The 14,415-nt window shown below is 34.8% G+C and overlaps 2 protein-coding genes across 10 annotated transcripts in view; one reads left to right on the top strand and one right to left on the bottom strand.

The window, feature by feature from the left end:
- PDLIM5 (PDZ and LIM domain 5) overlaps positions 1 to 14,415 on the bottom strand; it is a 214,953-nt gene that overhangs the window by 164,034 nt on the left and 36,504 nt on the right. The gene's annotated exons all lie outside the window — the stretch shown is intronic.
- Positions 363 to 1,884, top strand: LOC150019296 (serine/threonine-protein phosphatase 6 catalytic subunit). Its single transcript, XM_090266318.1, has one exon. It carries the CDS (start codon positions 409 to 411, stop codon positions 1,324 to 1,326), a length of 918 nt encoding a protein of 305 aa, XP_090122444.1. The 5' UTR covers positions 363 to 408; the 3' UTR covers positions 1,327 to 1,884.

Here is a 14,415-nt window from a genome sequence, read left to right as displayed (position 1 = left end):
ATTCCCCAACATAAAAAGAAAAAAAAAATTGTATGCATAACTTATGTAAAATTTCCTGAGGCTGGATATTAATCCCCAATTTTGGAAGATCTATTAAAATGTTAACTGTGTTTATACATATCCCTTTAGCTAAAAATTAATGAATGAATTCACATATTAATAAAATTCATGACTGCAAATAGTCTCATAAAGTTTCAGATGCTCTAAAAGGAGTTACGTTGGCCGACAGGCACAGTAACTTACTCAGAAAACAATTTATACTTTTCAGTTATTCAGGAGCAAATAGTCACCATTGTCCAAGTAATAGACATTTAGATTCTCTACTATGTATAAGGTTTTTATATTTAAAAACTTTGACTTCAGTCGCCGCCGCTGCCGCCGCCGCCGTCGGGGCTTGTTATCTCCAAAATGGCGCCCCTAGACTTGGACAAGTATGTGGAGATAGCGCGGCTGTGCAAGTACCTTCCGGAGAACGACTTGAAGCGGCTATGTGACTATGTTTGTGACCTCCTCTTGGAAGAGTCAAATGTTCAGCCAGTATCAACACCAGTAACAGTGTGTGGAGACATACATGGACAGTTTTATGACCTTTGTGAACTATTCAGAACTGGAGGTCAGGTTCCTGACACAAACTACATATTTATGGGTGATTTTGTAGACAGAGGTTACTATAGTTTGGAGACCTTCACGTACCTTCTTGCACTAAAGGCTAAATGGCCTGATCGTATTACACTTTTGCGAGGAAATCATGAGAGTAGACAGATAACACAGGTGTATGGATTTTATGATGAGTGCCAAACCAAATATGGAAATGCTAACGCCTGGAGATACTGTACCAAAGTTTTTGACATGCTCACAGTAGCGGCTTTAATAGATGAGCAGATTTTGTGTGTTCATGGTGGTTTATCTCCTGATATCAAAACACTGGATCAAATTCGAACCATTGAACGGAACCAAGAAATTCCTCATAAAGGAGCATTTTGTGATCTGGTTTGGTCAGATCCTGAAGATGTGGATACTTGGGCTATTAGTCCCCGAGGAGCAGGTTGGCTTTTTGGCGCAAAGGTCACAAATGAGTTTGTTCATATCAACAACTTAAAACTCATCTGCAGAGCACACCAACTAGTGCACGAAGGCTATAAGTTCATGTTTGATGAGAAGCTGGTAACAGTATGGTCTGCTCCTAATTACTGCTATCGCTGTGGAAATATTGCTTCGATCATGGTCTTCAAAGATGTAAATACAAGAGAACCAAAGTTATTCCGGGCAGTTCCAGATTCAGAACGTGTTATTCCTCCCAGAACGACGACGCCGTATTTCCTTTGAGGCCTTAGCCCATCCTGCTGACCGGTCACATTTTCCTGCCCTCTTCTTATCCCGACTTTTGTGTATTACCCTCTATAATATACTTTTTATGGAGCACTTTGCTGCTGAAATGCTGCCTCTTGCCTTTTTTTTTTTTTTTTAATTTTAAATTATCTAAATTTATTGTTTGTTATGGTCTCTATAGCAATGTTTTTCTATCAGTTTTCTCCCCCATCCCATCCCCACCTTGGACTCATCTGAGAAGACTTGAGAAATGTCTTAATACTCATACTGCTGCATGTAGCTCTTGCTTATTTACTGGTCTAGGGGAAACAAGATGTGTTTCCTTTTTATAAAAAGCCAATTGACAGAAAAGACTACACTGAAATACTCCTCCTTTTGTATCATTCAGCCTTTTGTTTTAGTTTGGTAAGTTTTAAGAAATTTCAGCAGCAAAGTTGTTATTCAGTGGGCATGATGGACTGCAAATGCCTAGAGTTATGTATACTTGTCCCAGCTGTAAACTTCATTGTCCTTTGTTGGATGATATTTTAAATGGATAAAAAATAAATTGGTCTAAAGGGCAAAAAAAAAAAAAAAAAACAAAAAAACAAAGAACTTTGCCCCACAAAGAAAACATATATGATTCTTAAAACATATAAAAAGTATGTAAAAACTAAGTTATTTTCATCTATCAGAAAGATAACCTATAAATGTTATAACTGCATGTTGCCAGGGGATGGGAAAACAGGCACTGTCATGCATTATACTAGTAGGCAATTTGGCAATATATGTTAAAATTACAAATGTGTATATATACTTTTTGATGCAGCAATTCTATCTCTAAGAATTTATATTACAAATATCTTCATGCATGAGTGAAATAATGTACAATCAGTTCTACTATAATGCAAAATATGTGTTCCTAAAAATCACTGTAAAAAAATCATGCCTTATGGGGAAAATATAGCTAATGAGACAAACAGAGTTAAAAGCACAACACTCTGAGAATGCACTTTGAAAAAGACCAGAAGTCTGTTACTATAATAGCTTGTGAGTTGGTTATTGTGATGTGATGAAAGGAGGTTTATCTGAAATCAAATGTAAAGTTGTAACGCCAGATATGGATAGAAAGGGCTCATAATACACTCAATGTATTCAGTATATGTTTGAGGTGTGTGTGTTTTTAGGTATTCCTATGTGGTTCAGATCAGCTGGGTGCAGGTTTCTACATTTACCTAGTGTTTCTCCCAGACTAAATCATACATAAGCAAATACAAAATTAACATTATGCTCAAATAGTTCCCTGATCTGTCAATTTTGTTGGAAAAATCCACATTTTTCAGAACAACATGATAGTAGAACCAATTGTCTGTAATAGTTGAAAAGTTGTACATCTACACAGTGAAATTCTTTGCAATTGTAAAGAAAATTGAGAAATTATTTGTAAATTATGCCTCAACAGAACTGAAAAAATGAGAAGGCTTTTAATTAATGATAATGCAAAATCTACATATGACACAGATTAAGTTTAAAAAAAGTGAGGCACAGAAAAGTGCCCACAGAATGCTGTCATTTGTATGAAAAAGGGGGGAAATAAACATGAATTCATATCTGTCCCCATATGCATAAAAAATTCCTGAAATAATCCTCAAAAAACTATTAACCTTGGTTACTAATCTGGAAGCAGGGCACACCGGAGACAAAAAATTAAGAGGTTACTCATTTGGAACAGAGAAGAGCGGACAGTGGTAACAAAGAGATTATAGAGATTATTATGTACTATACCTGTTTGTACACTTTTTATTTGAAACTTATTAATGTATTTCTTATTCAGTAAATTATAAACACATAAACAAGTAAAAGTTATTAAGTTTACTCTTAAGAAAGAGGAAAAGAATCTATGAATAATTATTTTCTTCCTCCATATTATGCTTCATCTCCTGTAACTGAATAAAGACTTGTGGTCATAGCAATAAAAATAATAATAATTTATATGACTCATAAGAAATATCTTCTACAAAGATGACTTCACTTTTTCCAGAAGCATCCATTAACACAAGTATATTGTGGTGGATATTTGGTCTAATCAATTTTATTTCAAATTATTTTTAAAGTGTTCAAGTATTCATTCATATGTGGTCCACCCACTAAAGTAGACCACAATACACAGTTCTAAAGAATTTCATGAAAAATAATTTGCAATAAAAGTTTATGGGCTCAAGTAAATAAAATCAGAAATGAAAGAGATGTTTAAACTACTACCACAGAAATACAAAGGACAGTAAGAAACTACTATGAACAATTACACAACAACCTAGAAGAAATGGGTAAATTCCCAGAAACATACAACCTACCAAGACCAACTCATAATGAAATAGGAAATACGAACACACTGATTACTAATGAGGAGGTTGACTCAGTAATCAAAATACTTCCCAACAAATAAACCAGACAGCTTCACTGATGACTTCAATGAAACATGTAAAAAAAAATTAATATCAATGATTTCTTAAACTCTTCTAAAAATACAAGTGAAGAAAGAGGACTCTTTAAACTCATTTTATGAGTCCACCATTACCCTGATACAAAACCAGGCAGGAATGCCAAGGAATGCCCAGGGAAGGGAAGAGGAAAGGGAAGGGGAAGGGAGGAAGAAAGTTAGTTAAAAGCCAGTATCCCTGATGAACATACATATAAAATATCCCTGAGGTGAGAAAGAAAGGAGGAAGGAAGGAAGGAAGGAAGGAAGGAAAAAAGGAAGGAAGGAAGGAAGGAAGGCAATAAGTAAGTTAAAAGCCAATGTCCCTGATGAATACAGATATAAAAATCCTCAAAAAAGTATCAGCAAACCAAATTCAGCAATCCATTAAAAGAGATCACATACCATGATCAAGTGGGATTTATTCCAGGGATGCAAGGATGGTTCAACATCAGCAAATCAGTCAGTGTGATACAACATATTAACAAATGAAGAATGAAAATTATACAATCATTTCTCTCAATTAAAAAGTAGCATTTGACAAATTCAACATCTATTTATGATTAAAAAAAAAACAACTCTCAGCCACATGGACAGAGAGGGAATGTACCTCAACCTAATAAAAACTGTATATGACAAATCCACAGCTAACATATTCAAAAGTGAAAAGCTGGAAGCCTTACTTGTAAAACCAGGAGTAAGACAATGATGTCCACTCTCACCACATACTCAACATATTACTAGAAGTACAAGCCACAGCAATTACTCAAGAAAAAATAAATAAAAGGCATCCAAATTGGAAAAAAAGAATTAAAACTGTCACTATTTCCAGAAGAGATATTATTCATAGAAAACCCTGAAGATTCCATCAAAAAAACATCAGTAAACAAATTCAGTAAGGCTGCTGGAGAGGAAATCAGTACTCAAAACTCTGTTATGTTTTTTAACACCGATCACAAACTTTCAAAAGAAAAATAAATAAGATGATCTCATTTACAATTGCACTGAAGTATAAACTACCTAAAAATAATTTAACCAAGGAGGTGAAAGACACATATATTGAAAACTATAAGACATTAATGGAAAAAAGCTGAAGACACAACAAAATACTACTCCATGCTTGTGTATTAAGAGTCAATATTGTTAAAATGCCCATACTAACCAAAGCAATCTACAGAGTCAATGCAATCCTCATCAAAATTCCAACAGCATTTTTTAAACAGACAAATAATTCTGGAACTACAAACACACAAAAATGAAAGAGCCAAAGCAATCTTGAGAAAAAAGAACAGAGCTGAAGGCATCACACTCAACTGATTTCAAACTACATACAAAGTCATAGTAATTAATACAGTACGGTACTGGCATAAGAACAAACACATAGAAAATGGAATAGAATAAAGAGACTAGAAATAAACCCATGCATATATTGCCAAATAATTTACAACTGAAGAGCCAAGAATATACAATGGGTACAGGTTAGTCTTGTCAGTAAATGGCACTGGTAAAACTAGACAGCCACATACAAAAAAATGAACCTTGTCCACTATCTTACACCACGCACAAAAATGTCAAATGGATTAAAGACTTGAATCTAAGACCTGAAAACATAAAATTCCTAGAAGAAAACATATATGGCAAGCTTCTTGACACAGGTTTTGGCAATGATTATTTAAATCTGACACCAAAAGCAAAAAACAACAAAAGCAAAAATAAGTGGGATTATATCATACTACGAAGGTTATGCATAGCAAAAGAAATGATCAACAAAATGAAAAGGCAACCTACTTAATGGAAAAAATTGCAAATCATTTATCTGGTATGAAGCTAATATCCAAAATAAATAAAGAATTCATACAATTCAATAGCAAAAAGTAAGTAATCCAATGAAAATAACTGGCAGAAGATCTGAATAGATATTTTTCCAAAAAAGACATACAGTTGGCCAACAGGTACATGAAAATATGTTCAACATCATTAATCATCAAGGTAATGCAAATCAAAACCATAAGGTATCACCTCACACTAATTAGAATGGATATTATTAAAAAGACAAGAAATAAGTGTTTGTGGGGACTCAGAGAGAAGGAAATCCTTGTGCACTGTTGGTAGGAACGTAAATTGATACAACCACTATGAAAAACAGTATGGAGGTTCCTCAAAATGTTAAGAATTGAATTACCATATAATCCAGCAATTCCAATTCTGGGTATTTATCTGAAGAAAATAAAAACACAAACTTAGAAAGATATATGCACTCCCATGTTCACTGAGGTATTATTTACAATAGCCAAGATATAGAAACAATCTGTCCATCAGTGGATGAAATGTTACACACACACACACACACATACACACACACGGGAATATTACTCAGCCATAAAAAAGAATAAAATCTTGCCATAACTGACAACATGAATGAACATCAAAGCTATTATGTTAGCCCTAGCTGGTGTGGCTTGGTGGGTTGAGTGCTAGCCTGTGAACCAAAAGGTCATGGGTTTGATTCCCAGTAGGGCACAGGGTTGCGGGCCAGGTCCCCAGCTGGGGGTGTGCGAGATGCAGCCCATCAATGTATCTCTCACACATCAATATTTCTCTCCCTCTCTTTCTCCCTCCCTTCCCCTCTCTCTAAAAATAAATAAGATAATTACCATAAGATCTCTATTAATAAATAAAAATCTAAAGAAAAAAAACAAGCACATAGATACAGAGAACAAACTGGACTTGCCAGAGGAGGGGTGTGGGGAAAGGAAGAAATGAGTGAACTGTATTTTTTTAACTGAATTGTTTAAATTTAAAAAAAAAAAACAACTTTGGGTAAAGTTTCTTCTTCCTGTATTTATACAACTAACAGCTTTTACATCTATTGTTTGAGCTGTCTGCTAAACAAGAATAAAGTATCAGACAGAATTATGAAGTAACATACTGAAAACAGCTTTTATAAAAAACATAATTAGTTTGTGAAAAGTCACACATTAAGAAATAACTAAATAACTTATTTCCAAAACATAGTTTTAAAGGGAAAAGAACCTCAAAACTTTATATATTATTCAGATATCTTCCCTCCTGCTTCAGTGTCCCCCTCCTCATCTTAAAATGGATACATTCATCCTGTATGTACCCAATAACACCCAGGAGGCCATAAGAAAAAGGCAGTACAGCAGTGAACCAAAACTATATGTATATACAGGTCCTACCTTTGTGAAGTTAGTACAAAAAGTACACATACTAAATAATTAGTTAAATTATGGTACTTCAACACAATTCTCATAAATGTACTACCTTTTTTAATGCAGGGTAAGTAATACGGGTATCTCACCCAGTCTGCATGTCAACCTGGTGACACACAAAGTCCAGGTGTTAGCCAGCAAGAATTTCAAAAAGAAGGTGAGTATGTATAAAGATCCTGAGCTGGGAATACATCATTAAAAAGCAAAATATATAAAAAGCCACTGAAATATATGAAAACACAAAAGCAGCTTTCCTTTTATTTTTTTTTAATTGATTATGCTGTTACAGTTGTCCCAATTTCTTTTCCCCCTGCTCACCTCCACCCTATGACCCCTCCTCCCTCCAGTTGTTCCCCCCCCCTTAGTCCATGTCCATTGGCTGTGCATGTAGTTCTTTTCAACATCTTCCTGTCTACTCCACTCCCTCCTACTACGCTTCTTAATTCCTGCATCATCTCCCTCCCTTTTCCCCCTTCCCCCTCCCCACTGACCTCCCCCCAATATGTCCCCCATACCTATAATTCTTTTTCCCCTCTTGTTGCCTACTTAGTTTGCCTCTGTTTCGACTCCCTAGCTTCTGCTTGTTGGTTGTTGTGATATAGTTTTCATTTTGATCCTCCTTCCTCTAAACAAGTCCCTTTAACATCTCATATAACAGTGGTTTGAATCTAATGAACTCCTTCAGTTTTACTTTGTCCTGGAAACACTTTCTCGCCCTTCTATCCTGAATGACGGCTTCACTGGATAGAGTATTTGTTGCTGTAGGTTTTTGATTTTCATTACTTTGAATATTTCTTGCCAGTCCCTTCTTGCCTGTAAATTCTCCTTTGAGAAACCCGCTGATAGTCTAATTGGGACCCTTTGTACATAATTCTTCTCTTCTCTCTTGCTACTTTTAAGATTCTCTCTTTATCTTTAATTTCTGACATTCTGATGATAATGTGTCTTGGTGTGGTCCTCCCTGGGTCCAGTTTTTCTGGAACTCTCTGTGCTTCCTGGACCTATAAGTTCATTTCCTTCCCCAAGTCAGGGAAGTTCTGCTTCATTATTTTTTCACATAATTTTTCAATTTATAGTTCTTCTTCACCCTCTGGCAATCTTATAATTCGAATGTTCATTCGCTTGTAGCTGTCCCAGAGGTTTCTGAGCCTCTCCTCATATTCCTCACTTTTTGTTTCCTCTTTCTACACTGGTTGACTGTTTGTTCCCTCCCTATGTACCGATTTGTTGATTTGATCCATGGCTTTCCCCTCCTCACCACTTGTCTTGGATGTATTTTTGTTCATTTCAGCAGGACTAGCCTTCATTCCTTCCCTGTCTTGATTGAGTCCTGCTGTTAGGTCTGTAAGCTGCCTTATGACCATATAGCTCTGAACTCAGCCTCAGAAAGATTCCTATTTGTTCATCAGTCAAGGCCTTCATTTGTTTTTTCATTAGCAATGTGATTGGTATTTCAATAATTAATTCTGCCATTCTGACCGTTTTGTTTAACTTTCCTTCTGGGTGGAGCGCTGTCACACCTCCTATGCTATATTGGGTGGAGCCCGCTCGTCACAATCTGGCGACCTTTCTCACCACACTGTGGCACTTTGCGTGGGGGCGGGGGTCCATGATGGATTCCTGCTGTTACTCTCCGCTGAGGAACCGGGAGCCTCCTCTGTCCCCACACCCTCCGGGCTTCACAGTCCAAGACAATGGGTCTGCCTTCTTCGGCATTGGAATCAGGAGCCGATTGATCCGGTCCGCAGCCGGGGCCAGTTCCCAGGCGCTTCTCTCCTCCCCGCAAATACAGGTGTCTGCTTACTGGGTCCCGTTGTTTGCTGCCGTGGCTGCCACCTCCAGCACAGCTCGGTCTTTCAGCCGTGGTTTCACCCCTCCTACCCGTCTGGATGAGCACCACTTTTTTTATAACTTCATAAGTTGGACTTCCATGTAGCTTTATTTTCTGGAACTTCTTGTTATTTTTGGTTTTGCAGTGGTTGTATTCCTTCTTAGTTATGGAGAGAGACAGAGCATGTTGGTCTATGCCTCCATCTTGGCCGGAAGTCACAGCTTTTAAATATACTTAATTTTCATTTTTAGCTTTGTGCAAATGACTTCTAAAATCACTTCTTGGGGAACCCAAATTTTAAATTTAGCCACTGAATTTGAGTCAAGAATAAATGTAAAGTTGATATCTCTCTGCAAGTACAATCCAAATGACTCTGCTTTTTTAAAGTACACACATTTGGTTCCTCAATGCTTAGCCCTGATCTCCAAGCCCAGGTCACTCTTCATTTGGATGACTGGATAAACATGTAGGTTTAGCTAATAAGCAGTGGAAAAATAACCATTTTAGTTCTCCAAGAAGGAGTCTCCAATAATTTCCTCTCGGGCTGTCGAGCAAATTATAACTCTCTCACTGCATGCAGCTACACAGTCTGGCAGCTTAGAAGAGAAAAACACTGGGGCTAACAGTGGTCCAAAATCTATGATTTGAAACTAGAGGCTGGCACACTAGATATACATTCTTGTATGTTGTGATAATATATACAGTTAACACAAAACAGATTCCCATTTTATTAAATGAAGTTGTTTCATGATTTGTCTTTGAGATGATATGCAGACCAGAGAAGCCACACTATGAACAAGCTTTAAGCCTGAACTCAAAACTTATTAACTACAATGTTCCCCCACTTTATCTAAGAACAAAGTAATTGAAAAAAAAAGTCTTAAAACTAGCAATGTAGGTAAATTCATTACCTTTCCAAAGTAAATTCTGTATCCTATAACTGGTAACCACTTATCTGTCATGATCACATCAAGTTTTATATAGTTTATTAGGTATAAAATGTTCCTTTACTTTTTTCCTATATTAGTATCCTAATATTACACACCTGAATTATTTTCACATCTTTAAATAAAAGATAATTGTTACTAGTAGGACAAAAAATTCAATTAATTTTAAAATAGAGGAACATTTTAATGACAGTAAATATGTTGTTATGACATGTCCTCGTAATGTTCAGCAATATCACTAGGAGCATAATAACATCACAGAAAAACATTAATTAAATTAAATCCACTGACAATGCCTTCCTCTGAGAAAAATACTACCTATGGCAAAGAATCATACAAAAAGAAATCTTAAAAAAACAAGCAAACAAGAACACTACACCAGAGTATAGTCTTAAGTAAATCTTAAATAACAATTCTCTCATTTAGTGTATGCTTGAAAGCGTCACACCTGCTGGACATAAACGTGAAATCAGAAAGACTCGAACTTTAATGCTTTTTATCTATTACCATCAGTGAAAATTTACAGAGGAACTATACTGAGACATAATTTTAGATAAATCTGATTTTTCTGAAACTAACTGAATGTGTAGCCTGTTATCTATTTGTTCTCTAGTTTTTAGGATTCAGTCAAACGGAACCTAAAATTAGCAGTGCATGGTCAGTTGGTTTCCCTTCATTGGGTTAGATACGCATCTGGCAAGCCATCAGCTCAGACATTTTCTGGGCATCAGTGTGTTGGCCAAAGAAGCCCCAAAATAATTCAACTGCTGCATTAGTGCTGTTCAAATTGCAAAAATAAAACAGGCAAAAAGTCCAGCCATTTAGTGTTAAATTGATCATTCTTTCTATTTGTGTTTCACCCTCACTGACTTCCTGTAACATAGAAGAGTGGTATCAAAAAGCAGGGTAATGGGGTCAGCAAGGTGTTCAACACTGAAATATGAGGTTTGGGACACCCTAATTTGAATTCTGAAAATATATTATTCTTACCCAGGTAGTAGTTTAACTGAAATTCAATTGCTATTGTAAAATAGCATTGTGAGAATTGCCTTAAAAATAAAAGCCCATTGTATTACCTTGTTTTCTGAGAAAAATTTATGTTGAGTTAAAGAAACCGATTTATTTAAAAAAAAAAAAACCAACATTTCCTCAAGACTGTACTGGAAAACAGCTTGCACTGATCTCCATAAAAACGTCCTCTTACATATTCATCAACCCAGTAAGACCTCCACAAGAATTCTATTACTGGCAATAGAATAGTTATTTCTGTTTTTACCTACAAAGCAAGTAATACATTTACTTAGTAATTTCAATTTAACATTCAAAAGATTACAATTTTTTAAAACATCCTAGACAGTTCATTATATGGAAATTATGTTTTCACTGCTTCATGGACAAATCTGTAAACCTAGTAGACAGACAAATAACTGCAATGCTGAACCTTTTTCTAAAAAAAGAAAAAATTTATCTCTATTTTAATTTTTGCCATGCTACTTAACAGAAGATGTTGCTTTGGTCAACTTGTAACACAATATACTTATAGGTTATTGTAATTTATTGGGAAAATATTAAGCTCAAGTTTAACAAAATATTTTGTTCTGTAATCCTAAATAGTAAAACAAGACCATGCTTATACACTTTGATCATTTGAGACTACAAAATTCTGAAACAAAAAATTATTTTAATATGTATGTTGATGTCATGTATATTCTTAAAGAGAAGTAGGATCCTTAGTATAATGTTAGTAGTTAGGAATATAATCACATCAATTATCTTTGAATATAGTATTAATATGACAAATATACTATAGAATATAATATAGACAAGAAACCCTATTTGATCCAGGCATAATTTAATTAGTCAGTTTGAGGAAAACCATTTATATACACCAAGCATAATGGTAGGTTCTACAATTCAAAGACAAATATACAAAATGTAATACATGCTTAGAATAAACTTATACTCTGGTATTGAAATTGAGAGACAATTCATTGAGGAGGGTCACATTGGTGTCAGCTCTAAAAAATGCATGGGAATTTCAGGCATACAGAGCAGAAAAGCACAAATGTAGTTAAAAAAGCCTTAGATAGATAGATACGTGTGTGTGTGTGTGTGTGTGTGTGTGTTTATAAATCAGAGGGAGAAAGTCTAGAAAGAGCATAACCTAGTCAAGGTCTATTGTATAGAATGAGAAGGTAGATTACGATATTTTCTGGTTAATGTATGCTTTACAGTATGCCCTCACTTATTGTGGATATTACGTTCTAGACCACCACCCCCCCAACGATAGGTGAAAACCCACGAAGTAGGAACCTTACATGTATTTTAGTATTTATATATATTTTAAGGCTTTATAAACCCTTCCCACACACTTATAAACTGTTCCCAGTCCCTTAACCTTTTCCACACTTTCATAAACACTACTTATGTTCTCAAACATATTCTACAGTCTTAAACCTACGTAACTTTAACAGCATACATACACAGTACCACAAAATCCCGCAATATAGTGAAAAATCCGCAATAAATAATTAAATATATTTTTTAAAATCCCACGATACAGTGATACTGCAATAAGTGAACCGCGATATAGAGAGGGACTACTGTAATGATTTTTCTGCTTCTCTCAAATGCTTCCATTGTTGGAGTAAACGTTTTCTTGAGGGAAATTTGGCAATAATTATTGAAAACCTTAAAAATATCTGAACTCTTGGCCATGGTAATAAGACCTCTGAGTATTTACTCTCATCAAATAAGAGTGCAGGATGTTTAGAGTAACAGCTTTTATAATAGTAAATGGCCATCTTTAAGGTTTGCAGTTTTAAAAATTAAAACGATTCATGAAATTAAATATTTTTCAGTGATTAAAGTGATTATGTAATTATATCTCTTTCTATGCCAATAAATATATGATCTATATACTTAAATTTTAGTCCATGGAATATTAAGTGAAAAAGCAGGTGAGGACACGTCACTAAAGGAAATACACAGACAACAAAAAGAAAATGAAGATGAAGATGAACAGGTTCCAGTGACCTAACATACAGCATGGTGACTACTGTTAACAATACTGTATTATATACTTGAAAGTGGCTAAGACAGTAGATCTTGAACATGCTCACCACAAAAAAAAAAAAAATACATAGAAAAATATTCATAAGCACTTTACATCATTTTAATCACTATTTACAAAGATGCTTAGGTCATTTTTCAAGTTCTTAATTAATTTTAATTAAAATGTGCAAATAACTCATCATAATATTCATTAATAAGATTATCAATACTCTAATTTTTCTTCTGCTATTAACAGTTACATAAACATATGTATTTGGAAATAAATAAATAAGCAAACATTCATTTTTAAAACTTCTGGAATAAAAAGAATTATAATATCAAAAACTTTGCTACATAAATTATGTACGTCAATGATTAATGCCTATATGTACTGATCTGGAAACATAATCACAATATGTATTAAAAACAAAAAGAAGCTGCAGAACAACATGGATTTGCGGGGGAAGAATTTGCACAATTAGAACACTGAAAGGAAGAGTAAAAAGCTGAAGAAGGGAGGTTGGAGAATGTTATCTTATACTTTGTACATTTTTATATTATTTGAATATTTGTAAATATCATTAAACTTTAATTTTTAGATAAAATATATATTTGTTTTAAAAGATGTTACCAGGTACTAGTCAATATTCTTGGCATTCTGTAAGTAGTAAGGATCATATGACCAAAACCATAAAGCAACAAGATTTTAACCACCTGACAGCCAAACTCAAGAATGATTTCATAATTTATGATATTTGTAATTCATATGTAAGTGTTTATCCAGAGTATGAAAAGTATACATGTGTATGTATTCATAGGAACTGCATGTTATATAACCTAAGATCAAACATTCCCAATCAGCCTGTGAAGTTCTAGTACTTGGGACAGGCTGTCCCAGACTGACCTGTGCCTGGTTCACAGCTGCTGGAACTGCTTGTATCATTCGTCCATTCTACTCCCCTATGACAAAAAAGAGCCCACATACTACTATCGAGGGCTACTTGTATTTCATCAACAGACAAAAACACACTGTTATGACCACTCTTGATGGGAGGTGTACTAAGTAATTCTCCCTGCAAAATTGCTTTCCATAAAAGGAGATGAGCTGTACTCTCTACTTCACTTCCTTATTACTCTTACACCTCCTTAACTCATGGAGTAATAATTGCCCTTAAGGCAAATTCTTTATGGCATTTGGATTAGTAAAAGGCAAGGCACTTTATGATGACTGAAACAACCCAATAAAGAAAAGGGTAATGAAGGGGAATACAAAACATATGCTCAACCAGGATGCCTCAAAATGTCTACTAGCTAAACTGAAATTGGTATTGCTGAAGACCTGACTCAAAAATACAAACACTAAAATGTACAAGTTAAAGATGTCTAGATTCATGTTCACAGAAAGATTTGTTTACCTCTGTATTTTTCTTGGAAGTGAAATTTTTGTTCCAAAAATAATGACGTTTGCTTTATGGCCATTTATAGCACACATTTAATGGCAAATATATGATTTAGCAGTGACACTACATTTTCCAAAGCTATTCAAAGATAGAAACAAGTTAT

Source organism: Furipterus horrens, unplaced genomic scaffold (assembly GCF_987537825.1).
Source record: "Furipterus horrens unplaced genomic scaffold, mFurHor1.1.pri manual_scaffold_2, whole genome shotgun sequence".
NCBI lineage: Eukaryota > Metazoa > Chordata > Mammalia > Chiroptera > Furipteridae > Furipterus > Furipterus horrens.
This window is presented reverse-complemented; position numbering and strand designations above follow the sequence as displayed.

What these genes read in the sequence shown, in the direction of transcription:
- LOC150019296 (XM_090266318.1), top strand. Translation starts at nt 409, where the DNA reads ATGGCGCCCCTAGACTTGGACAAGTATGTGGAGATAGCGCGGCTGTGC.